A 27,510-nucleotide genomic window follows, 5' to 3' on the forward strand; every position below is an offset into this window, starting at 1 on the left:
ACTCAGTAGCAGCAATTATGGTATGGCAGCATATACTTCAGTAAGAACATCTAGATAAGAACAGGAAATTTTTATCTAGTGAATGGCCAGTCTGTTAAAATGTATAATCTTATATTCACAGATAAATCTCTGAAAATGTGGTCCTAGTCTTTTATATAATATACCCTCTGCAACTATACCCTCTTCCAGGACTCACTCATTCATACAGATCCCATTCACGCAAAGTTCTCATTGTCAGATTGGTGAAGGATAGCCAACTTCTTAGGCCAAGAAGTTTCTGGCAGATAGTATAAAAGCATGGAATTAAATCCTGGATTATGTGAAACCCATCTTTACATATTACAGTAATCTCACAATTTATGCACTTTTAACTTGTGTGCATTCAGTTTATGTGCTTGGCAAATAAAAATGAAAATATTTTTTTAAAGAGGCTGGAAAAGGGAAGGCATCCAGGAAAAAAGACTTGCAATCCCACCCGCCATTTAACCCAATGTGTCTTGACTATATGTGATTTTGGTTTTATCACTCCAGAACGCAATGCCCATGTAAATTGTGGGCTTTCTGTGCTAGAGGTAAGTCATTTCTTTTACTCCACTACAGTACCAACATTTTCCTACTAACAAAAAATATTTAATTTTACATGTATGAAGCATAAACACAGAGATAAAATTCTAAACACACAAAGTGCTATATAAAGTTATGCAGTAATTTTAAAGCCTTACCTCTTTTTTAAGATGATCCGACACAAGACTTTCCTCACCAACAGGGTAAGTGTGAATTAAGACCAGCTCACATCTCTGGATCTGCATAAGACTAAAAAGCACAAAACATTCTGTTACCAAGGCAGTAATGCCACATCAACTGCACAATACCTAGCATTCAGAAACTTTTAACTTATTTCACGAATATGAAGCCAGACAAAAGCACTGATTGTAGTATAGTACAGTTAGCACACACTGCAATTTTCAATTTCTTGATATACTTTCAGGATCACGCTTCCATTTCCTGTAAGTAAAACACACAATTTAAATTTTAAAGATTTGTAACTTGTAATAGAGGGCCATGATGATGCCAGATATATTGTTTGTATTTGCCAATTGTAAGCCAAAAATGTTAACAAAAATGATTATGGCCCATTTTTCTTGTCTGAACCCGTAAGTTGTTCAAATTCTCCCAAATAAGACAGCAACATGATTTCATGCAATATATTCTTGTTGTTTCCATTGAGTCAGGAGTGTGTGGTTTTATGTGCTTAAGGAAGCTTTAGTGCAGTCTTTTAATAGAGAAGAGTCATTCCCAAATATAAGGTATCTTATATTATACTCTCATGAACAAACAAATGGACTACATGTAGTATACCTAAGAATTTCATTCTGCAAGGAATATTCCAGATGCTTTACACACATTCTGCCCCACTTTTTCTCACTAGGGAATACTTGACTACCATATCTCACAATACATGGGGAATAGATTGGGCGTAGAGTAGAAGATGCTTCTCACAATGCTTGTAAAATATGCTAATGAAAGGTGAAAATAAGGTTTTAGTAAAAACAATCTCCATGCAAGACACTCTCATCCTTCTCTCACCTAGGAGCATACGAATGCTGTCTTATAACTTCAGTCCACTGAACCATTTAATTCAGTAATATCCACATTGACTGCCAATGACTCTCTTAGAGTTTCAGACAGAAACCTCTCTTATCCCTTTCTACAGATGCAAGGGATTAAACCAGGAAGCTTTTGCATGAAAAGCATGTGCTTTACACTGAGCAACAGCTCCAAAAGGTCTCACAAATTCCATTTTTAGCACCACAAATACAGAATTCAGTAAAATTATGGGTTCAAATGGAATAACTAGTCTGCATACTTACTGATCTGAATTAGCTGCTAGTTTGTTATGTTCATGTATCGTTTCCTGGACAAACTCCTCAAGCATTCGTACATGGCTGTCACTGGAATGGAGGAACACATTCATCTTAGAAAAAATTATTGAAAATCAACTATCATGAGAAAATATGATAATTCATTTATTATTACAACTGGTATTTACAATGATGATACTGTAGTACTGTTATTCTAACAACTAAAATTATACACTGTGTACCTCTATGTGCTACATTCTATAATTTTGGATAAAAACATTTTTAAGAACTTGAGGGCCATAGTTCATATAGGAATTCATAAAGACCGAATTCCGGTCTTTATGTGCATGCACATGAAAGCTTATATTCATAACAAATAAATAAATAAATAAATTGTCCAGTAGCACCTTAGAGACCAGAACAAACTTAGTTGGTCTCTAAGATGCTACTGGACTATTTATTTATTTATTTATTTATTTATTTATTTCTCTATTCCACAGTTTGCAGAATAGAAGTGCATTTCCCTCCTTATGAGGACAGCTAAGAGAAACAGGCATTGGACAATTTACTCTAATTTTGCAATAGACACATGATGCTCACCATACTTTCTACTTCCCCTCTACTCACCTCTGTAGCAACACAGATCGTCACTGTCAGACTCTGAACATGGGTTAATTTTTCAGCAATGTTCCACCAATATATTAATATACAAGAAGTCTTACAGGTAAAACAGAATCTAAAAAGCTGTGCTAAGTTATAAAATTGTCACATTAATACAGGAGGTGCTACAAACCTCTTTGCGTTAGTAATACAGATTATTCGTCCTCTGTTTCCAACACGGTCAGCATTCTCCATTAATAAGGTTCGGGCCTCATGTTGGTATTCAGTAATTTTGCAGAGTGCCTCTACTGCTGCAACTAAGCCATGAAGTATACTGCAGCATTCAGGGTCTGCACGAGGATTGGGAGGTCCAACAGCTGCTAAAGCGGCCATTAACTGATTAAAAAAAAAAGTTTTGTTGCAATCCTAGTTCTTATTATTGAAGAGATCATGTCACAAAAACAAGTTATTCCATACACAAAAGTACATTGACAAGAAAAGTTCCAGAGGTTTTCCACTATACTATATTGCTATAAAGCGTCTAGGTCTATTATCCTCTTAAAATAATAATGCACATTTTGTCTGCATATGTCTACAAACAGCTAGATCATTAATCTCTAGGGATATAAACTGCTATGACCCCAAACAAATTCTTTTTCCATAAAGTGCCTAACCATGGCTACTCAAAAGTAACTCCTAGTGAATGTTAATGGAGCTTACTCTCGGAGAAGTGGGGTTAAGATTGCAGCCATAGCCAATAACAATGAAAAATTATTAGAACAAACACAATGAAACCCTGACAATCTTTAATACAAAAAACTACTTCCCATTTAAAATTTGTGCTCTATAAATAACATTTTAACCATTAACCCAGATCGTATTTGCTTTCCATCACTTTTATATTTGGAATCTCTCTCTTTACCTGTCATGAAATTAGAAGCAAATTTGATTTTCCCATTAATGATGAATTATTCCTAGACTTTGCTGATGAAACTTTCTTTTGAAGCATAGTATAATAATATGTAGGGATGTGCTAGAGACTATTTCTCAGTCCCATAGATAATATATATGGGCTGGAGCCAAAGATTCTCCTCCTCCATTGGAAAAGGACTCCTTTCATTGGAGGAAGAGAACTTTTTGATTTAAGCCTTTGTTATTTTTAAAAATATTTTAAATATTTCATATACACGACACTGAACAGGGTTGGGATGTTCACTGGTCAAATATGATCAAGTAAGAACTCAATTGGCTGCTTGTTATTACTATTTTCATTTAAAAATACCGTATTTTTCGCTCGATAACACACACCTGACCATAACATGCACATAGTTTTTAGAGGAAAACAAGAAAAAAAAATCTGAATGAAACAGTGGATGTATCATTTTTGTGCTTCATGCTGTGGCCACAGACATGTGATTTGACGGTGAGTTTGGGGTAGCCCAATGCAAAAATCCTGAGAATCCATGTGGATCTGTGCTTTGTAACCGCGTTTTTGCACCATTGCAGCCCCAGGCAACAGTGGGTGCATGATTTTTTTGGTGCAGGCTGTAGCCATGGATATGCTATGTGATCTGATGTTGAATTTGGGGTGACCCTATGCAAAGATCCTGAGGATCCATGTGGATCCATGCTTTGTAACCACGTTTTTGCACCATTGCAGCCCCAGGCAACAGTGGGTGCGTGATTTTTTTGGTGCAGGCTGTAGCCATGGATATGCTATGTGATCTGATGGTGAATTTGGGGTTACCCAATGCAAAGATCCTGAGGATCCATGTGGATCCGTGCTTTGTAATCACGTTTTTGCACCATTGCAGCCCTGTTTTTGCATCAGATCATTGCTATGTGATCTGATGGTGAATTTGGGGTGACCCAATGCAAATATCCTGAGGATCCATGTGGATCCGTGCTTTGTAACCACGTTTTAAGTGGGGAGGGAAGGAAAAACATAGAAGGGACAAGGAGCACGAGAGGGGTGTGCGGAGAAGCAGCTGGCTAAGAATGCAGGAGAGGGGTTTTACCGGAGGGAGGAAAGGAAGGCAAAAGTTCCCACCCACCCACCCACCCACCCAAGCCAGCCAACGCGCTCTCTCTCTCTCTCTCTCCCACCTGCATGTTGCCTGCAAGTCCCTAGGAATTAGAAGGACGGACGCTCTGCTTTCCCCTCTGCTTGCCTGGAGGGGAGGGGTTTTCTCTGCTCTTTGTTCCGTTTGAGCAAACACAGTAAGGAAACAGAAAAGGGTGGGCAGTAAGACCCTGAGGCAGAATGCAGGAAAGCAGCAGCTTCCTCTTTTCAAGGCTTCCCTTCTCCGGACGATTTGATATTTGCCTGATTTTTGCCTTCACTCGCACCAGTCGGCTCCAGGGACCACACATTCGTTCAGTAACACGCACAGACATTTCCCCTTACTTTTTAGGAGAAAAAATCTGCGTGTTATAGAGGGAAAAATACGGTAGTTTATTTGCCACAGTATATATTCCATTCATTCTCATAATCTTAAAAACCATAAAATAACACGCCATGTGTGCCAATCTCATTAAAAAGGAGTACATTATCTGCAACAATTTGAAAGGTTAAAATGTATATTTCAGGTGTTCCAAACTATGTTACTCCTCCAAACACTACTCCTGCATGTTCCTCACTACCTATGCATTCAATAAAATCGTTTTTCTTTTGACCTCTTGCTACCTGCAGTTTCCATGTTAGCTTTTCCAACAAAGCTATCTGCCAGACCACTTCATACCACCTAGTCACAGTTGCAATGTTTTCCATGTTCCGGCTATGGTTGTTCTTGCCATGGTCAATAAACGGGTTATAAGATCTTTATTTCTAATTCTTGGTGAGCCCTGACTATACAAATTAAGCAATGCCAGTCCTGGGGACATAGGAACTGTCTGCCTTGAAATCAAATATATGTCTGCAAAGATATTTCCCCAGAATTTTTCTATTTTTGAACACTCCCACCACATATGTCTGTATGTCCCCCTTTTCACCATGAACCACATAAGCACAAAAAAATGGCTGGCATCTGCACTGGATACCAATTATTATACTGTACTGCAAGCTATCTACAGTTTAATTCAAATTCAACTCCACTATCTGCAGTAGCCTGTCAGACCTTTGAAAAAACTCAAATAGTCCAGGCTGATTCTATTTCAGTATTGGACTAAACAAATCAATTGAAAGAGGAAAGGAATAAGACTTCATGGTGCCTCAATATCCCCAAAAGATGAATACAGGATAGGGTGAAGAAATATCTTGCATCTGTGTAGGCCCTTCCCACATTTTGGCTCTCCAGCAAATAGTTAAGGGTAGCTTTATAAATCATTTTTAGGACCCACCTTATTTTTGTGATTGTAAGTTGTTTTAAACTGTTTATAATATTGTGGTTTAATGTTGTAACCTACCCTGGGATCTTAGTTATTATAATTTATTATCTGCCCTTAACCCTAACAATAATCATACCTCTTGCAAACTTTGATCTTCTTGGTTCCAAGAGTTTAAGACATTTGCTCCAGAGTCACTTACAATGAAGTTCACCTGAAAATTTACAAAACACAGCTTAAGAAAGCATTTTTAAATCTTGATACTGTAACAATTAACACTATCCATAGGGTCAGGGAACACGTGCTGAATCTTCAAGCTCCTCCCAACAAATTACAATGGTATTACAAGAAGATGAGCTGAAGATGCATAGAACATCACATCTAGCTGGTTCACATGACACACTAAGCCAAAGCCTGGCTTAGCATAAATGTGCACAGAGAATCTTGGACCTGCTTTGCTCCTCCCAGGTCCCTTTGCTGCTGCACTGCATCCATGTTTAACTCTTGGTTTAACTCTCATTAATAACAACCTGTAACCACAAAGTCTGACGAGGAGAAAACCTAACCACAAATCCCAGTGTGGGTGGCACACTAAGTCAAGCCCTGGCTAACTTGACCCAACAATCCCCCCCCCGACAAGCAAACAAATCTCACTGCAGCCAACTAAAGACAATCAATCACGCCCTGTTCCCACCCCCACCTCTCTCACTACCAAGAAATAATAAGCGAATGGGGGGGGGGACAAAACCCCCACACATATATTAAGTAAAAGAATATGTTTTGCCATCCCAGTACCCCTCTTTTTTCTTCTCCAACCTTATACTGTATACAATACTAATGTCTCCCAACAAATGTAATTGATCTGTAGAAAACACAACATGAAAAAAGACAACGCACGTACTGTTGTAGACCAAGAAAATAGTTAATAATTTATTTATTTATTTTAAAAAGGACCAGGGAGCAGCAAAGCTTTTGTGAGCTCCTCTCCAGCAGCATATGAGATCTCAATAAGCCAAGGTCTCACTGAGCATGTCATACAAACCAGGCCACTATGTTAAAAGCTAAAAAAGTCATTGTGTCACCTATGTTTCATAAAAAATTGAGTTGAATTTTTTTGAAATAACCTCTGTTATTCCTTCAAGTGATGTGTCAATAATAACTAGTTAAATGACTGTAACTCCTATCAGCAAGAGAAGTTGAAGCTCTGAAAGCGTATACACACTGTAAAATCTAATAGTAAGAAGTCCCATTAATCACAATGGATAATTTGAATTTGCCTCTACCAACAGCTGTATGACTCTAGGTAGTAAAGGCCTAATTATTCTACTTTAGAATATTCAGCTGACAAAGATAAATTACTGCAGAGAATCTAAAATGAGAAAGGTATTGCCACTTTTAATATGCCAAACCCTTCATCTAAACAACTACAGTGAGGGGGGTGGTCTGGAACTTTAGTACAGCAATGCTAATGTTTTCATTCTGAATTCTTTTATTCTTATTCTTATTTCATTTTATTTTTATTTATGTTAGTGTATGAAATTAATTTTAGTAATTTCATCTGTTTTTATTATATTTTATATAATTTTGGTAAATCACCTTACCATATCATTTTATTAAAATCCAAGCACAATATGAACATTAAAAAAAATATGAAAGAGACAAACAGGGGAGGATGCCACACTGAACATAGTGGAATAATTCTGAGTACAGGCATACCTCATTTTATCATGCATTGCTTTATTGTGCTTCACAGATACTGCTCCTCACAAGGATGTGGGTGCAGCCACAGGCACCCTGGCTGCTTCCAGGGGAGGGAAGCCACCCCACTTCTGGCCATGGGAGTGAAAGTGGCTGGTTTTTCCCTGCCCACCCCTGCAGCCAGGGTGGCTGGGCTTAAGAGACTGCAGTATAGTGTAAACATAACTTCAATTGCAATGGGAAACAAATAAAAAATGTATGACACACTTTATTGCAATATTCACTTTATCACAGTGTCTGGAACCAAACCTGCAATATCTCCAAGGTACGCACAGGATGTGCAGTGAATTGCATGTCAATCATTACTGAAAGCTGTAACTAATTGTATTTCTTAAGTGTGAAGAAAAATGTGGTACCAAAATACAGATTTCTATTCAGTGATTTTTAGAAAATAAAATGAAAGCGTTGCTGGTTTCTACTAACACAATGTCCCCATGGCTATGGAATGGGTTGAGCTTACCATGGCCACCAATTCTTTACAAAATATGGTTACTTCCATACCTCTGCAAACTTATTCATCATCTCTTTTGTATCTCTCACTATCTTCAGCAATTTTGTCTTAGGCACCAATGTAAATGCAGGCACAATTGTACTTTACACAATACTAAAATCAAAAGACCAAAAACAAATTGTGCGACTGCATAAGGTGGCCAAAGATCAATATTGCAAATTCCAAGAAGCACTAAACTGCAATCATGACCACTAAAGTACAAATCCTACAGAACTCAAGAGTAAACATAGTTATGATGCACTATTAGTGTAGACTCCCCTAAATACAAAATATAATTTTACCTGTCACTTACTAGTTTTTTAAAGGGGAATATATCAAACATTATTCTACAATATTCCATGGATGATTCCACTGAACAGGTCCATAGCGATCGTGATATAGGTGCAAGAGGTATGATTCCTTGGGTCCGATTCTTCATTAACATATCAAAGTCAACATGTTGTCTGCAAGATTCTGCCATATAAGGGCAGTGATCCACCACAAAAACGGTTTTGTGTGATTCTGAAAAAAGTTTCATTTTCTTCCTACAAGAAATGAATAACAGAATTAGTAAAACACTATGCAAATTTCAGAACAATCATACATATCTATTCAGACATAATTCCTAGAGTTTGGAGCTTACTTCCAGCAAGTGACTAAAGGATTGTAGCCTCATAAGCAAGCCTAAAAGTGAAGATGTGAATAAAAAATACAAAAAGGATTGGAAAATGTTTGTAAGGTATTTTAAAAATCAGTATAAACAGATGAACAGATTAGCAGGACTTGAATAAATTCAGCAGTGTAAGAGAAAGCAGGGGATAAAGTGTAAGAAGAGTAGAATTAGGTAATTTAGAATATGCAGAAGGGGTGGAAAACAAAAGAAACCAGCGAAGGAGAAGAAGGGGAGTCCTTATGAGTTTTGTTCTTTGTTCTTATTTTTGTGGGGTTTTCCCCCCTTTTTCTTTTTTTGTCTTTTCTGAATCGTATGCAAAAAGGCTAATAAAAGTTTTATATATTAAAAATAGTGTAGTTGTGAAAATACAGTGGACGCTCGGATTGCGAACATAATCCTTGGAGGATGCACATCCGCAACCCGCAGCGGCACGTCTACGCACGCGGGGGTTGCGATTCAGCACTTCTGTACCTGTTCCGGTACTTCCGGGTTTCGGCAGTCCGCAACCTGAAGCGTCTGTAACCCGAGGTATGACTGTACTTATTTTGATGCACTTTTGCGGTGTACCTATTGGCAATCCTTTCCTGCTTCCTTTGATGTGTGGTTCAGTAATTACTTTGAAAAAAGCAGATACGTACAGTGGCCCAGTTTGCACAATACAGTAAACAGTAATGATCTGCTGGGATGGGCTGATTTGCTCCTTCCTGCTTGTGCTGGGGAGAAACAAACCACTACCCCTGGGCACAGTTTTACATTGTGATTTGCTTCATTCCAAAAAATCATGATTGGTATGTCAAGAAGGGCATTTCCTTCAAATGGGATCCAATGTAGGTTTCCAAGTCAGTAATGCTTTTAAAGACACAAATACCACTATCCACATTTATTAGGACTAAAAGATATTTATGAAAGTTTCCATCTTACTATGAACCTTCAGATATTATAGATCAGGCATCCCCAAACTTGCCCTCCAGATGTTTTTGGACTACAACTCCCATCATCCCTAGCTAACAGGACCAGTAGTCAGGGATGATGAGAACTGTAGTCCCAAAAGATCTGGAGGGCTGAGTTTGGGGGTGCCTGTTTTAGATTAATCATTTTAGTGTATTAGTTTGCTTCTCAAATAGTTAGCTCATAATATTTAAATTAAGAAACTTTGTTCAGTACTGTTGCACTTTTATTCTTGTCTCAATTAACACTGCATAATATTGCTTTTCGATGTGTCACATCTCTCACAAGATTATGTAAAATGTAAAATGTGACACTTTTACTCAGTGCTAAAGACAACCATCTCATCTTTTCCATCTCATCTTAAACATTTCTTCAATTTATGAGGGGTAAGCAGTACTCAACTAATAGGTAAAGGGTAAAGGGACCCCTGACCATTAGGTCCAGTCATGACCGACTCTGGGGTTGCGGCGCTCATCTCACTTTACTGGCCGAGGGAGCCAGTGTACAGCTTCCGGGTCATGTGGCCGGCATGACTAAGCCGCTTCTGGCAAACCAGAGCAGTGCATGGAAACACCGTTTACCTTCCCATCGGAGCGGTACCTATTTATCTACTTGCACTTTGACGTGCTTTCGAACTGCTAGGTTGGCAGGAGCAGGGACCGAGCAATGGGAGCTCACCCCGTGGCAGGGATTCAAACCGCCGACCTTCTGATCAGCAAGCCCTAGGCTCTGTGGTTTAACCCACAGCGCCACCTGCATCCCTTACTCAACTAATAATAATACATAATTATTCTTCTAAAGAAGATTTCAAACTTACGAAAACAATCTGTGTGAAACCAAGAACCACAATCCCCTTTCAACAGATTTTGAAGATGTCCAAACCCAAGCCATGCTGATAGTGATCTGGTTGAGATTCCTGCATTGCAAGGGATTGGACTAGATGACCCTCAGGATCCCTACCAACTCTACAATTCTATGATTCTAATTGTCATTCTTTCTCAGCCCCCCCAAAAAGACAATAAAAAACTGTTTGTAGATATATGCTTCTGTTTATAGTTCACATGCCCATTCACCTAAAACTCCGAAAAGTCATCAGCTGAAGAGAAAAAAAGTTAAGAATTGGGATTTTAAAAAAATCTTGAACTTCCACACAATTTGCTTCTGCATGAGGATTTCTAGGATAGAAGCCCCTCTCCCTTCAGTGGGAACACTTTATTGAGTTAATTAGCAAGTTGTTGTTGCTGTTTTAAATGTAGGTAGGAAAAGCATGAATGCGTTCTTTTGTGGCTCTTGCAAGCAGTTGTCTCTAGGGCTGGTAGTGATGGTAGAATTCTCCAGCCTGCAGAATTACAAAAGGCTGCTCCATTGAGCTAGGGGGAAAGGAATCACAGTGCGTATTTAATCTTTGGCTCAATCAGGGCCAAGGAGAGTGCCTCAGGCGGCAGGGTCCACGGGGGCAATTGTTGCTTATGCAGATCTTCCCTGACCCCTTCCCTTCCCTCCCCCCCCGGGGGGGCAAGTGCAGCACAAGTTGGGGGTTTGCCTCAGATGCCAAAATGCCCTGAGCTGACCCTGGGCGCCAGGCAACCGAGTAACACCTATCCAGATCCTCCAACCTAACCTAACGCCTCCTCCACGAGAGGTCCAGAGGGCAGCAACACGAAAATCAGCCTTTTTCTGCAGTGGCTCCCCATCTGTGGAATGCTCTTTGCAACGAGGCTCACCTGAGGCCTTCATTAGACACCTTTACCTTTAGGTATCAGGCCTTTTGGCTGACGAATATCCCACAGCCTTTTTAAATGTGCTTTTTTTGGGGGGGGGGGTTGTTTTGTTTTTGTTCTTGCTTTTATTACGTATCTTGTGTTCATATATTGTATTTCTATGCTGTGAAGCGCGCTGAGATCTACTAAAGGGCGATATTAAATAAAAATAAAAGGTGTTTAATTCGCGCGGGTTTTATCGAAAAGCAGCATTCAGAGGGTCGTGCCCGAGTCCCGCGGGGGCTCACGGGGTTTGCGTGCAGCAGCTGAGGAGAGGGCGCGGCGGGGGCTCTGAGGGGGCAGTTTCGGGCCTCAATGGTGTTTCTTACTGTGGCTCCTGACATCGGCCGTCCTCCCGAAGTCTAGGTTACGAAAGCGGACGAGGCTTCGGCCGCCCTGGGACTCGCCTCACGGAAACGGGCCAGCCGGGGCCTTCCCCCTCCTCGAAGCCGGCCCAGCCGCCCTCGCCGTTTCCGCGGCGGCTCCTTTAAAACATCGCGAGAGCCTCCGGTTTCATAGAGGCAAGAAAGGCAAGAGTAGGGCTCCAGCTGCTGCTGGCGAAACGCCAATTCCCTGGTTCCTTTCGATAAACAATGCGGGGAAACGCAAGGAAGGTGAGCGCGGCAGACCCCGCTCGCTGCTTCCTCCCAGCCGGTAGGAAAGCAATCGGAAATGCGGTGCGTATTGCGGTTTAAACTGCGTCCCTAAGGCCGCAATGTCGAAGTCAGCGAGGCCTGGATTCGAAATAGCATGAATTTCGGGGCGACTTTGGGACTCTCGCGCGCGCCACCCTCCGTGATCCCGGGGGAAATGCTAAAGTTCTGGATGCTAACGGACACCTGTGGCCATAGGAGCCACAGGGGCTTTGGTCCCCGCAAAGTGAATGGGAATTGCCGCCATTCAAATAGAGAGCATGCATTGTGTCATGTGATCACTGGGCTCCCACAATATTCCGTTCCAGTTGGCGCCCCTGCCTGTCACTTCTGACAAAAAGTAGTCAACCCAGAAGCGAGCTCCTCAGTACACGTCTACTTGCGCACATCTATGTCTGCCTCTCCCTTGATGGAGATTCTCGCGATATCTCGGCGGAGACTTCTATTGGCTGGAGAAATTGAGAGGCATTTCCTCCTCTCCCCTTCAGGGAAGTCCCGCGATACTGCATTGGCGCCCCGCCCCCGGGAGAGCGGAGGGGATGCTGGGTGAGCTCGCCGCTCTTCTCGCCCAAAGAGCCGCGAAGTCCCGCGAGAGCCGCTTTTGAGTGACACTCGGGTCCATCCTTCCGCCGGCGACGGGCTCGCTCTTCCCCACCTACCTCACGGCCCCCTCATGGGGCCTGTCGGGGGGTCTGCGCCGCCTCCGCGTCCTCCGCTCCCTCCAGCCGTCGCCGTCTGAGGAAGCGCCGCGGCAGACGAGAGGCCAGGGCGGGCTGCGGGGGCCTCGCCACATCCCCCGCCCCAGCTCCGGGCGCCGCCCGCGAGGAATGAGGTGGAACCATCGGTGAGGGGGGTTCCGGGGTGGGGGAGAGGGGAGGCGCGCAGGCGGGCGCGCAGGTTCCGCGCTTCCCTCGCCCCTTTGAGGCCGTCGTGGCGGAGCCTCGAACTTCAACGGCTCTTTTGCGGCGGGCGCGGGGGGGGGAAGGGCAGAAGGCTCTGAGGGGGAGAAGCCGGGACCGCAGAACAGTGCGAAATAGGGCAGCAGGAGGAGCTCCCCTGTGTGGGCCTGACGAGGCAGACAGCTGTCGCCACAGGATAGCATCACAGAGTTGGAAGGGACCCCCGAGGGTCATCTAGTCCAACCCCCAGCCATGCGGGAAACTCGTCTAAAGCAGCCATGACAGGTGGCTCTGCTTAAAAGCCTCCAGGGAAGGAGAGTCCACCCCTCCGCTGGGAGTCCTTTCTGCTGTCATACAGCTCTTCCAAGGAAGGAGATGAACTTTGGGACAGTAACTTGAAGCCATTGGTTCAGGTCCTGGTGGGGCAGGTGCCTGCTTGCATCTGCTCCTGCTGTTGGAGGATGTGGATTATTGGCATGTGTGTTTTTGTTGTTGTTGAGTGTGTGCTTAAATGTAAAAAAAACCACACACACACACAACAAAACATGCATTAAAAGATAAGGAACTTCGGTTTTTTACCCATCACAGTCCTAGCACTGATAGCTGCAGGGCTGACTGTAATGTACTTACTTACTTCACATGATTTATATCCCACAACTTTGACACAGTTTAAGGTTTCCAGGGCACCTAATAAAGTAGAAAGAAACACAAAGTACCATTTAAAATAAATACTATTATAATAACAAAAAGTATAAACTAGCACAGCAAATTAAAAAACAACAAATCAAAACATTTAATAGCCGATTTAAATTGCTTTCCCCATCTCTGCTCTAAGGTTTCACTTGTAAACCACCCCCACCCCCATATCATAAATGCTAACACTGGAAAAACACTTTAGAAATTCACTGACAGTCACAATCCATGCCTGCCTAGGTAGTATTTCAAGCCACCGTAGAAATAAGAAGTCAACATGATTATCCTGTCTTTGATTGTACACTTCCTCTGACACATCTTTTGGTAATGTGATTTACATAACAGGACACTTTACATTGGCAAAGTTCTTAAATTCAAAATGTAACACCTAGTTTTAATCCTGCCCATTCTAATGTGCAAATTCTTTTACACTGTAAAGTTTTTGTTTTTAAGCGTTTATATTAATGCTTTTAGAAATTGGTTGGTATTTGTATCTGTATATTTTATTCATTATACAGCATCATTTTATGATTATATTGTGTGTCATTATGGGTACTGTTAGTAGACGAGCAGGATATAAGTTTTGAGAAATGTGTGAAACAGCACCAGATTTAGGGTGATGTAGGTGGTTTCCCAGCACAAGGCGCCGCCGAGCTGAAGGGGAATTTCCTTCATCATCATTAACATTTTTGACAGATTGTCTTATGCTTTAGGGCATCAGGCAAGCTGACACCCTGGCCAGTCTGCCACTGCACATTCATGTGGTTGATACACCATAGCTACAATGGTAATCTGGGGTGGGGGCAAACCTTCAAAGAAACCAGTGATCTTTAAATGGTGGAGTATCCCCCTACTTTTTAAAAGAATTGCATGAGTGCTACTGTACCATTTACAGGGAAGTGCTTTCCTTTATAGAAATAAAAACATTAGAACATTGAAAATAATCATGTTATGTGGGCATGAATGGACAAAGTCCCTCAGTGGCAGTTCCACCTATCACAGAAGCTGTGACTTTGCAAACTGAAAGAAAAAGGGTTTACTCCTGTGAGAGTCAGTGTAGTGTAGTGGTTAGAGTATTTGTAGGTCTAGGACCTGGGAGACCCAGATTCAAATCCCCACTCAGCCAAGAAGTTCACTGGGTGTTACTATAATAATACTAATAAAAAATTTACTATTTATACGCCGCCCAACTGGCTGGGTTTCCCCAGCCACTCTGTCCTATACGTGCCTAAAGTCCCACTGTGCTGTCTGTATGACCTGTTTGGTATGGCTAGTTACAACTTTCCAAATACCACAAACTGCAAAAAGAACCAACTAAATTATGAAAAAATAAATAGAAAGTGCTGTTGCATTGGAAAAAATATACTAGTCATTCTGTTTTTGCGCCCATAACCCAGGTTCCAGGAGCCATGTGGCGAATAGCTTTTCTATCTCAGTTGCTAACACTAGAGTACATATTAAAATGCTTCCTCTGGCTGGGGAGTAAAATGATAATTATATTTTAATGTTTCAGAATATGGGAACACACATGCCACACATCTTGCAAGTAATGACATTGTGTTTACATTACGCAACAAACACTTTGTCCAATTATTTATTATAGAAATGAGTTGCACAATTGAGAAGGCCCTAGCTGATGCAAAAGCACTAGTGGAGCGACTGAGAGAACATGATAATGCAGCAGAAGCTCTGATTGAACAAACTACGGCACTCAACAAACGAGTGGAAGCAATGAAGCAGGTGTGTGGTCTCTTGTTAATTGTTCCTATTTGGAAATAGACTGTTTAAATGTGACCATTTAAGATTATTTGCAGTGGCCTAGGGAGCAAAAGGAATTACACAGCCAGTTAAATGTTTAATAAGGCGTTTGAATTAGTTGATGTAATCTGTGTGTTGTGTGTGCGAGAGAGAGGGGGGGGGGACCTTCAGCTTTTTGCATATACCGTATTTTTCGCCCTATAGAACACACTTTTTCCCCTCCAAAAATGAAGGGGAAATGTGTGTGCGTCCTATGGGGCGAATTCAGGCTTTCGCTGAAGCCTGGAGAGCGAGGTGGGTCGGTGCGCACCGACCCCTCTCGCTCTCCAGGCTTCAGGAAGCTATCCGCTAGCCGTGGGAGACGCAGCTCTCCCACGGCTAGCGGAGAGCTTGCCTGCACCCAGAAGCTTGGGGCGCACTGAGCTCAGCACGCCCCAAGCTTCGGGCTTCGCGCAGCGCTCCGCTAGCCGTGGGAGAGCCACGCAACTTCGCGCGGTTCTCCCACGGCTTGCGGATAGCAGCCTGTTCTGGGGGCTGGGGTCAGGGGAAGCTCGGGCTTCCCCAGCCCCGCGCCTGGGGGGGAAATATTTTTTTTTCTTTATTTCCCCCCCAAAAAAACCTAGGTGCGTCCTATGGGGCGAAAAATACGGTAAATTTGAGACCAGTTTAAGTAATGTAGTGTTGTATAGTCTTGCAAAGTGTTGTATAGTCTTGCAAAATCTTATGTATCCACACTTGAAGCCTAGAGATTCTTTTGCATTATGTTGTTCAATTTTGATCAGATTTTCCTTGTATCAATCATATGTAAATATATTAAATTTTTGGCAGGCACTCGGACTTTTAAACTCATTTTTCTGCAAAAAAATCTCTCTAACACATATTTTAATAATAATTATAATTATCCAGAGGTACCTCAGGTTACATACGCTTCAGGTTACATACGCTTCAGGTTAAAGACTCCGCTAACCCAGAAATAGTACTTCAGGTTAAGAACTTTGCTTCAGGATGAGAACAGAAATTGTGCTCTGGCGGCACAGCAGCAGCAGGAGGCCCCATTAGCTAAAGTGGTGCTTCAAGTTAAGAACAGTTTCAGGTTAAGCACGGACCTCCGGAAAAATTAAGTACTTAACCCAAGATATCACTGTAATTTATTTATACCCCACCCATCTGGCTGGGTTTCCCTAGCCACTCTTTTTTAAAGCTTCAATAGACTCTTTTACCTGCTGGGACTTGCATCTGAACACTCTACTGTTGTTTTCCATTAGTATTCTTGTCTTTTATTTAATTTTTTAAAATTAAACTATATTTATGCCTTGCCTTTCCATCCATGAAGGCTCATAAATGGCTTAATAGTATTAAACCTAGAATTAAAACAGCAGTATAAAAAGAGAATAACAATCTGCAGCACAACATGGGCATAGAAACAATCAATAAGCTGTTATCTGCAAAGACCTTTCTAACAGTAGCATTGCAACCTGCTACCTAAACCACATTCATGAAAGAACCAAGTGAGCTCTTTGGAAGGTATTTTTGCTGAAAGAAAAATATATACTGTGCTTATTTTGCATATATTTAAGTTATAATCTAATAGTCACAGGCATTTTTGTATGTGTTTCATTTCCATCCATCACCCCTGCCGCACCCATAGGTAAGTATGCCAGCCAGCTGAAAATAACAGTTCATACATGTACTGTAACATAAGGGTGGTGGGCCCATTCTGATGGCCATCCCTCAGAGACTGATGGAACCTGATGCATGTCTGAATGCTCTGGGGGATTTTTCTAGTAGAGAAAGGTGATCTTGTTGAAGCCCTGGTCTTGCTATGGCAGTGTTTCTCAAACTTGAGTCTCCAGCTGTTGTTTTACTACAAATTCCATCATCCCTAGTGTCAGGGAACTGCCATCGGAGAAACAGGAGGTGAAAGGGCTCACAGAGGCTGAGAGAGACTTATCCGCTGAGGAGGGAACCAGCAGGGGGAGGGGAAGAGCTCCAAGGGAAAGTGAGTCGGAGGGAGGGCTCAGAGACACTTCCAGCGAAAATAGCGGGGAGGTTTCAGGACCTCCCATAGGGACACCCACTCCTCGCCGGAAACTGTCACGCCGAGAGTCCAGAAGACGCGTTTCCGTTAAGGAACTTTTATGCTGGAAGAAGTTCCGTAAACGCCCACTGTCCGATTCTACGAGCAACTGATGGAGCCATGCTTAAGGAGCTCCGTCACAGACAGAGGTTTGTGGACTTAGCCAAACTCTGAGGGACTAGGACTTTATGCACAAGCAGCTCATCATCCCATCACACCTAGCTAGCAGGATCAGTGGTCAGGGATGACCCAAGTTTGAGAAACACTGTGCTATGGAATGGCAAGAAGAATGGGTGATTGACACAATCATTCCTGAGTGTCCTCTCCAGTGTTTTGGAGCTCAAGCAGCTCCTTGATACTCTGAGAGGCTCCAGACTATAAAGCAGGCTGGACAAAGACTGGAGAACAAGTGGCGCAAGTTTTGCTGTGAAGCTGACCAAACAGAGTGTAGGCAGCATACAGCTGCAGACACTGATTTAACCACGTTTTGCAGATGAACATTTTAATACTGTGTATGCCAATAAGGTGGTTTTTGAGCCAAAAAGCTACAATGATGTTCAGAATTTACCTAAGCACCAAGCTGGTATAAAGCTATGAACTCCGAGATAGCTTCTTTAAAAGAGCATAACACTTGGTCTCTTGTTCCACAAACCCCAGATATGAGACTTATTGATTCTAAATGGGTTTATAGAGTTAAAGTGAATGACAAAAATGAAGTTGTAAGGTACAAGGCTAGATTAGTTGCTAGGAGTTTTCAACAAATTCCAGGGGAAGATTATGATTTGTGTTATTCACCAAGTGTAAAATAGGAAACAGTTAAGCTTTTGTTAAAAGATGCATCACAATGTGGACATTCTGCTTATCACTTAGATATAAAAACTGCATATTTGTTTGCAGATTTAAAAGAACAAATTTTTATGTGTGTTCCTGAAGGCATAGACGCGCTGAAGGTTTGGTATGCAAATTAAATAAATCCCTTTATGGTCTGCACCAAAGTGGAAGGAATTGGCACCAAACTTTAACAAAAGAATTGCTGGATATTGGTTTTTCACAAGGAAAGGCAGACAATTGTGTGTTCATAAAGGAAAGGGCAAACTCTGTAACAAAAATATGTGTGTATGTAGATGACGTGTTAATTTCTACAAAAACTAAACAGGAATATGAACAGGTAGTATCACAGTTACAGAAGAAATTTGATGTGGTGGAATTAGGCATAGCTAAAAATTACTTATCCATGCAAATTGAGAAAGGCAAAAATGGATCTTTTCTGGTTCATCAAACTGCAAAAATTGATGATCTGGTTGAAATGCTATGTTTAGAAAATGCAAATGGGAAGGAAACGCCTGTGGTGTGTGGTTTCATCTTTACAGGTGAAGATAAGCCATTTCCTAACAAAACTTTGTATCGTTCTGCTATAGGCAAGCTAAATTTCATTCAAAGAATCTCAAGACCAGATATAACTTATGCTTTTCACTTTCTGGCAAAATTTGTGGAAAAGCCCACTACGCAATGTTTCTCTGCTCTTAAGAGAGTGGTAATGTACCTTAAACATACCAAACATTATAGGTTGCAGTTTACAACAAGTATTGACAAAGGTTTTGAAATTTTCTGCGATGCATCTCATGCAGTAGAACAAAATAATTGCAGGGGTGTGCCTGGTATGGTGTTTTGTTATAACAGTTGTCCATTTGAATGGAAGTCCCAGACACAAACCATTATTTGTCTCTCCACAACCGAGAGTGAATTATGTGCATGCATTCAGGCCACTCGTGATGTAGAATGGTATCTGCAAGTATTTGCAGACCTGCAGATGCAAGTAACACTACCAGTAAAAGTTTACCTTGATTCCCAGAGTGGACTCGCTATCCTATGTTCAGAAACCAATACGCAGTGCACTAGAGTCTTAAGATTGCATTTACAGTTTGTAAAGAAACTAATTGCTGATGAAATGATTGTATTTCAATATGTTCCAGGTGATAATCAAATTGCAGACATTTTTACAAAAGCACTTCCAAAGGTTACACATGAAAGACATGTACAAAATATGCTTTATGTTTTTGTTCCACAATGATGAACCGCAAGGGAAATGTTGAATGGTTTCTTTAAATGTAAAGGTTCTTCATTGTTCTACCCAATGTGTATGTCTTTAAGGGGCCAGAGCAAGGGCCAGAGCAAAATAACGAGACCCAGCTTTACAGCTGTGAAACATAGCAGGTGCTGCTGAGTTGTATTGATTAAGCTGTGTCAGCAATTGGGTGTAGTATATATATAAGGAGCAGCACCTAGCTCTCCCATTACCCTGGGGGATGGGTTGGTGGTTGGGTCTGGTTTGGTTGTTAATGTATTTAGTGTAAAAGGAGTTTTTGTTTTTCTTATTAAAACCTTGTTTAAGTTATTTTTGAGTCCTTTCTTTTTAATGCATGGTCTCCCCAGCAAGCTCTCTGCAGTGCTACTATACTGCAAATAGCCAACATTAACAACCCTTTCCCCCATAAGATAAGGGGGAGCGTTTGGTGAAAGGATACTTCAGAGTACAATTATGGAAATACCACAATATTATGCAGTACAGCATGCCAATTATGAAAAATTTGCCTACTTTCAGTACCAAGAAGAAATTCAAGAACTTAATGAAGTAGCAAGACATAGGCCCCGCTCTTCACTGGTGCTGGGAATCCAGCAGGAAAACAGGCAGATCAGGGAACTACAGCAAGAAAATAAAGGTGAGTAAGCATTCACTCTAGAAGGAGATCCTGCACCATTTACATAGTTTATAATGTAAGTTCCAGTAACTGAATCCCAAGGATTGTTCATTAACTTGAAAACATTTCATTGAAACTAATCATTTGTTTACTACCACTGTTACATCTGAGGTGCATATACACTGTTAAGCCATTAAAAGGTCTGAAGCAATAGGTGGATGCTGCTTTGAAGATAGATGGGATGGGAGCCTGATTGGACTGAAAGCTCTAAGGAAATGTGTCAAGATTCTGCAGATGCGTGGATAGCTAGAGACTAGTAGTAAAAATGCTCACTACCCAAGATAAAAGCAGATGATGATGATGATGATGATTTATTTGTAACCCTTCCGTCTGATGGGGTCAGACACAATACAGATTGGATGGGTAAAAAGTTCATGGACATATGCTTATAATGTATTAATGCTAACTAGATATTTGGGTTATGTATGCAAGTGGTGAAGAAAAATACATTCAGTTGAACATTTCAATGGTTAAATACAAGGTTATTTAAAACATTGATAGTCACCTCCCTAGTGCCTTTAAAAAAATATTTCTTTTTTATGTCCCACTGTTACCAGTTGTTGGTGCCCTTAGAGTAGTTTTGTTTCTTGATGATTTTGTGTGTTGTGTTTTTGTGTATTTTTTTCAGGGTGTAGTTTTTTGTCCTGGTGACCTTTTTGTATGTACTGTACAAATTATACAAATAAAATTTGGATTAAAAAAGTAATTAACACTTTGAAAACCTACTTAAAATACTTTATTTTTTTCTGTGTGACAGTTTTGGTGTAACTCTTATCAGATTGAATAGAAACTGCTTCCACATCTGGATTTTAGGAACTAGGGGTAATAGTGATGGAATGATTGAACATGTGGTCTACTGTTGCTAAAGAAATTATCTGAATACAGAAAATTTAAAAGGGGGGTAATTAGCAAATCTTCTAGAGGTAACTTGCAACTTGCATGCATTTAACCTGTGCACATTCAGCTTTACGCGCTTGGGGGATGGAGAAAGGGACAGGAGGCTGACATCTGGGGGAAAATAACCCACCGTTGAACCCAATGTGCTTTCACCAGTGGTGTCCAAACTTTTTTCAAAGAGGGCCAGATTTGATGAAGTGAAGGGTCATGAGGGCCAACCAAAGGAACAACCAAAGTTGTTAACCTTTTTTTTAGGATTGAAATTGAGCCCCAGGAACCCCAGGAAATAAACTGTCACAGGGGCCAGATTAAACCGACCACCGGGCCAGATTAGACCCCCAAAACGGACTTTCGGCATGCCTGGCTTTCACTATATGCAATTTTGACTTTACACTCTAGCCCTGGAACATAACCCCCATGTAAGAGTTGCCTGTAGGTAGTTGTTTGGTTTGATTAAACATGTTGCCACTTATATTAATGGTGTACCAACACACGTTTGCTTATCTGTTTGTTGTAGTCCTAGACACTATCAATTCATAGTATCAGAAATTTGGGTTAGTTTCATATATCCACCCCCCCCAATTAATTAATACTATGGCAACTATAATGAAATGGGTAGTTCTCCAGTAGTGTAACCAGTCTGAGCAATATAGTGGATTGTTTTATACAACATTAGCCTGCTCAGAGCAATGGACATTACTAACATTGGGCAATTCATTTCCATGGGGCTACTCTGAATATAATTCAGTTGGATACAACACAAGCAGAAGCACCTGCTATGTTTAGATAGAGTTTCCTTTGCACAAGTGAAATGTGTTGAACTTATTTCGACAGAATTACGTACTTCTCTTGAAGAACACCAATCTGCCTTGGAGCTAATAATGAGCAAATACAGAGAGCAGATGTTTAGGCTGCTCATGGCCAGTAAAAAGGATGATCCAGGTATAATAATGAAGCTAAAGGAGCAGCACTCTAAGGTAGTATGCCTTTTAAAATTTTCTAAGCCTTTTGCAGTACTAATGTTTTACCTTCTGAGTTATGCACCTTCAGTAGTTTTAACTTCAGACTTTACGTTTTTACTCTAAGACTAGTGCTGCATGGCCAAGACTCATTTCCAGATCTTCACCCTCTTCTACTGCACATTGGCATTGGGTAAAAAAGATTTGCAAAGTAGTAGGTGATAGCAGGAGGAGTCCTTAATTCTTTTCCCATCAACTACTTTTGCTTGTAACTCCTGATTTCAGCTAGCCAGGATTCCAGACCTGTACACATCTAAACAAGTTTAACTGCATACCATGAATAGGTTTGGTGGCATACTGAAGACATATTGAAGACTACTGAATAACCTGAAGTAGTCAATAGAATGCTAACTCTCCAAAGAGCTAAATGGAAACTTTTCAGTTTGTCTAAAGGCCAGTGTATTAGATAGAAAAAGGCTTCTGAAAACAGTTGGCAAACAAATCCAGTAGTCTTTGTTAATATAATAGTAAAACCTAATTCAAAATCCTTTTTTAAAATTAGTACATTTCAGCCTGTAAAACAAAACATAAACAGCAAATATATATTAAGTTTTTGTGTTCTAAATATATAACTTCCTCTCTGCCCAAAGAACTGGGTTGTTTTTCTCAGGGCTGATAGCCCAATAGAGTGCTGTTAGCCTACGCACTTGCTTACTGAAGCTAATTTAACAGATTTGTTTCCTCAGTTTCCAATCACCTTTTGAATGACTTATTTAATGTTCCTCCTGAAATGATGTGCTACATGTTCATTGCAAAGTGAGATGAGGTGCTTTAATTGCTCAAAAAATGGAGTGCAACTCCTGTTTGAACACTATGTCATTGATGCCCCTAAGACCCTTGCACATAAAGTATAGTGTACCATCATGGAGAAGGCAGTTGTTCATAATGTGTGTTCTCCTGAAGGTGGTTCTAAAACTGTGGTTCCCAACGTTGGACACATGCCCCACTGGGGGGGGGGCAATTCGAGAATGAGTTAGACCAAGTTAATGGCCTTTTAGGCTTCCTCCACGATATACAATATCTTTATTGTCATTGTCCCATACAGAACAATGAATAGGAGTTCACTTTTTGAATAATAAGGATTATATGTCATGGGAGCGCATCAGGATTTTAGAGATGCTTAGGTGGGGCATGGCCAAAAAACCGGTTGGGAACCACTGCTCTAAAAAAACACTGCTGGATATGAAGAATGGGAAGACTACCTGTGGTTTATTGTGTTGGAAAGACTTATAAAAAAATATTGAAATAAAAAAATCTTATGCTTTTCATAAACTTTTATTATTTACAACTCAGTTGGCATTTTAAATTTGAAATGTTACTGGTGGTTTTCACTTTTATTCATTTGGTTTAGGAGCTACAAGAACATGTGGACCAAATCACAGAAATGGCAGCAGTCATGCGAAAGGCCATTGAAATTGATGAACAGCAGGGTTGCAAAGAACAGGAACGCATTTTTCAGCTTGAGGTAAATATTCAATTCTATGGAAATTCAAAAAATAAGTGATACTTCTAAACTGATGAATTCAGATCATTAGTAAATGACAGAAGAATTCATTTTTGGAATTATTTTCCATATGAAATTGGTCACACAATTTACCTTAAAATGCATTTTTAATTACATTTGGTAGTCATACCTTATGTGGTAAACAGACCTACTTTATTGTGTAAAAAACACCATTTGGCATCTTGATTCTAGGGGCTGGCTTTCATTGCAGTGGCCCAAGTAATGGCTTCTGCTGCTGCTGCTGCTGCAAGCTTATTTTTAGTCTTATGATTGTTTCCAGTAGCATATTCTGGGAAAGAATTCATTGTGTAACCTCATGGGAAACCTAGTTCCTTAAAGCATGTTCTGGAGTAGAGCTCAAGACAACATAGGACTTGGACTTTATCTGTGTTTTCCAAATTTTTTCCTTTTAAGTGCTTGAAATAATTTAATATATTCCCTCCATAATGTCTTCTCTGTTCAAATACTATTTCATGCTTTACTGTGCTACATTTAAAAGCATTGTGTCCTTGCTTACAGCAGGAAAACAAAGGACTGAGAGAGATCCTGCAAATAACTAGAGAATCATTCCTGAATCTCAAAGATGATGCATCAGAAAGTACATCTCTGTCAGCATTAGTAACGAACAGCGACTTGAGCCTGAGGAAGAGTTGAAGATCCTATGGAAATTTTGTATGGCCAACTGCACATAAGATCATAAAGTATCAGGGTTCACTTGTCAAGCGGCTGTTTCCCAATGCAGCCTTGACAAGATAATGCATTCTAAATTAGATGGCAATTTGATACTTTTTATACCATGTACAGTACATTCAGATTTATTTAAAATTGTCATTACTGCCCAATATTGATTACCGGAAACATAATTTCTGAAGGAAACTAGCTAACATCCGTTAAAGTTTTAAAAACAGCACCACCCGGAACAGCTGCAAAACTACACACATGTATTTAGAAGGTTCAAACTACTACTCCTATAGGGTGCTTAGAAATATACATAAAAACAGAAGTTCCTGCTCTCTTGGGCACATTCACAACATCATCTACCCACATACTTATTCCATTCATGGACTGAACTTGAAGAAAATCAGTTGTTTTGAACAGTACTGATTGTCTTACACCTTTAGTCTCTATCTGCTTCAAGTCATGTGACATTTTACAAATGGGTTGTATTTAAGAAAAATAAAAAACAAGGTACCAAATAAATTAATGCATTGTCTTTTTTTAGGTACAATTCTTTTGTAAAATATTGTAATCTCTCTAGTGAGGAAGGGAGAAAGTTGGGTTTTTCTTGCTTGTAGGAAAGATTGCAACAATTGTTAATACCTGTACTCATTGGTAATCTAAATAGAATGAAGTCTGAGGTCTAAGATCAATCTGTAGCTAATAGTTACAGTATTGTTGCACATCCAGCACACTTCTAACATTAATTGCCTTTCAGATAATTGGTAGTGGCTCCTTATAGTGGAAAGAAATGTCGGGAGTCCAGGGAAATAGTTCTATTTCACTTCACCAAATAATGGGTTTAAAAATACACAGCTTGCTTTTCAGTTGTAAATAAATCAAACCTAGCAAGCCCCACACCTGCTTGTAGACAAGGAAGTAATCTAATGAACTTGAGATTCTAAATCCGCTATCTTGTGGTCGCTACACTATATTCATTTTCCAAAGAAATGTAAAAAGTACATAATTTTTCAGAATATTTTTCTAGATCAATAATAATTTTGCTCAGCTGTTTAGTGTGAAGCACTTCATTTTCTTCCACTATAAATTAAACACAGAGGCTTGGATTCAGTAGCTGTCTATGGTGTTAATGTGTGTGCACTCTAGGTTTCCCACTGCAGCTCCCTATATCCTCTGGGAAGTCACTTCGGAAGAGTTTTCAGAATGGTGTGTGCAGGGCTGCGGCCGAGGGGGGGCAGAGAATGGGTTCCCGTTCCCCTGGGGTTTCCAGTTGTGCGTGACACACTTTGGGATCCAAGCCTAAATATAGAAGCTGCTCATCTACTAAAACAAGTTGAAGTTTCAGTAATATTTTTCTGAAGCACCTGGAACATTATTTCTGTGTGTCAGTCTTCTGACAGATGAGAGATGCCAAAAAATAACATTGTGGAACAATAAGATTAATTTGCTCTGATATACTCAACTTTGACCATTTGTCAACCAGAAACAAATATTAGATATTTGATAAGAAATCCCATTCTTCAAGCAGCATGATGGGCTGCAGTTATTTCTTAAGTACTTTGCAGAACGCTCCTGTGTCTGAGAGGTATGCTATTCTAGTAGTCATGTACCAGACAAAGGAAATTTTAAAATGAACAGTTTACGGAGGCAAAGCTTCAGAAGCAGCATGAGATACATCCTTGAGGAAATCTAGAGCTAAATCTGGACAATTTAGAAACATGTAGAAAAGCGGTACTTAACTTGGCCTCAATTTATAAGCAAAGTAGTAGCTACGCTTTATTCATAATACAATATTTTATTTAGATTGCATTCACAAATGGTACCGTGCACACTCATCTAATAAAACTACATCACCTGCACTATCAGCCCAAATAGTAGCCAGCTGGAATATCTGTTTAATCCTAAACATTTGCAATGACATATCTAGGCATAGGGCTGGATTTTTTTGATGCTAAAAACATAGCTTTTGAAAATACAAGCTGGTCAAAATATGTGACTTCTATTTCAACTTTATTTAAAACATTTTGTCTTCTCTCAATCTGTTTAGTCTGCTCTGGTGTATGCAGTTAATTGTGGTAGGCACTAAAGCAACTTTAAAATAATTGACAAATGAACATAATTTATTATTACCGCAATGGAAAGGAACTGGTTTATAATTTGCGCTTAGAAATTTTATAATCCGACTTTCTCAAACAAATTGTTTGTCAAATAAATTATTAGCCTAAGCACAAACCTTTTGTATACATTTTTTTCTTCCAGGTGGACAAGAGTGAATTTCTAGAAGCTCTACTTAATCCTCTCTGTAAATTATGAAATATTTATGTAAATAGTTTAACAAAAACTTATTTTCATTATATTTGGAGTGTAAAATACTAACTAAAATGCAGTCATCTCCAAGCTTGTGGAATGGATGTAGTAGTAAACTCACCAGTAATTCTGTACGGAAAAAGAGGCTTGACTAATGATTTGTAACTGTAAATTATTGTGATTGTCTAGTTCAGATTTCCGGTTGTCTTGAGTATTATTCTTTTGCATGCCCAAAGCAGCATAACTTTCTCGGAATGTGGCATGAGTTTTCCTTATATCATTATTTTTGTAAGGCAGATGCTTGTAGTGACCTTGAAATGCATCCTGTACAGTAAACTTATTTTTGCCAGTATTTTGGGTCAGGTAGATGTTTCAACCATTCAAGTTTTGTCAAATGCCAAAATGAAGTGTCTGTTCTGGTACAGCTGCCTCAGCTCCTAGCAACCGGCACCCCCTGGCCAGCTCCAGAGGCACCATTCGTCTGCAATTCCAGACCAATTCGTCTGCTGCAACGAACAGCTGTGCAAGCCTTTGGGAGGCAGAGACACGAGGGCATCAGAGGAGGAAAGGGACAGAGGCCAGTGTTGCCATGGCCCTCCTGACCATTGTTAAAGGCACCCCAGGGTGCCACGGCACACTGGTTGGAAACCACTGCTTTAAGAGGCCCATCAGGTTGAGAAGGACATGTTTTTTTCAGTGGTGGCACCAGTATTCCATTGTCAAGAAACCAGCTGGAAAAGGCATGCAGAGACCACAGCCCTGTTTACCATAACACAGGACCCCCCCTCCCCAGATACTCACTAAGCCTGCTGTGGCCTGGAACTGGTTGTATAAAGTGCAGGTGGTCAATT

General features: G+C 40.5%; 2 protein-coding genes across 7 annotated transcripts in view; one reads left to right on the plus strand and one right to left on the minus strand.

The window, feature by feature from the left end:
* INTS13 (integrator complex subunit 13) overlaps positions 1-12,885 on the minus strand; it is a 26,899-nt gene extending 14,014 nt beyond the window's left edge. The window contains exons 1-6 of one of the 4 annotated variants that reach the window (XM_053404523.1): positions 12,728-12,880; positions 8,348-8,579; positions 5,926-6,000; positions 2,656-2,858; positions 1,872-1,952; positions 723-813 (exon numbers count right to left, since the gene is read on the minus strand). In XM_053404523.1, coding sequence (XP_053260498.1) covers positions 723-813; positions 1,872-1,952; positions 2,656-2,858; positions 5,926-6,000; positions 8,348-8,579; positions 12,728-12,861 — 816 coding nt within the window. In that variant the 5' untranslated portion in view covers positions 12,862-12,880. Of the gene's footprint in view, positions 1-722; positions 814-1,871; positions 1,953-2,655; positions 2,859-5,925; positions 6,001-8,347; positions 8,580-11,744; positions 11,776-12,727 lie in introns of those variants that run through there. The other 3 variants (XM_053404524.1, XM_053404525.1, XM_053404526.1) reach the window with 3 other exon arrangements.
* Positions 12,810-27,011, plus strand: FGFR1OP2 (FGFR1 oncogene partner 2). Of its 3 annotated transcripts, none has more exons than XM_053404527.1 (6): positions 12,810-12,912; positions 15,264-15,400; positions 20,098-20,215; positions 21,986-22,128; positions 23,522-23,635; positions 24,194-27,011. In XM_053404527.1, the coding sequence occupies exons 2-6, from the start codon at positions 15,266-15,268 to the stop codon at positions 24,326-24,328; spliced, it is 645 nt and encodes a 214-aa protein (XP_053260502.1). In that variant the 5' UTR covers positions 12,810-12,912; positions 15,264-15,265; the 3' UTR covers positions 24,329-27,011. The 3 variants fall into 3 exon arrangements, with proteins under 3 accessions (XP_053260502.1, XP_053260504.1, XP_053260503.1); XM_053404529.1 differs by having other exon boundaries at positions 24,197-27,011; XM_053404528.1 differs by lacking the exon at positions 12,810-12,912 and adding an exon at positions 13,962-13,984.
* The last annotated feature ends 499 nt before the right edge of the window (positions 27,012-27,510 follow it).

Source organism: Podarcis raffonei, chromosome 10 (genome assembly GCF_027172205.1).
Source record: "Podarcis raffonei isolate rPodRaf1 chromosome 10, rPodRaf1.pri, whole genome shotgun sequence".
Lineage (NCBI taxonomy): Eukaryota > Metazoa > Chordata > Lepidosauria > Squamata > Lacertidae > Podarcis > Podarcis raffonei.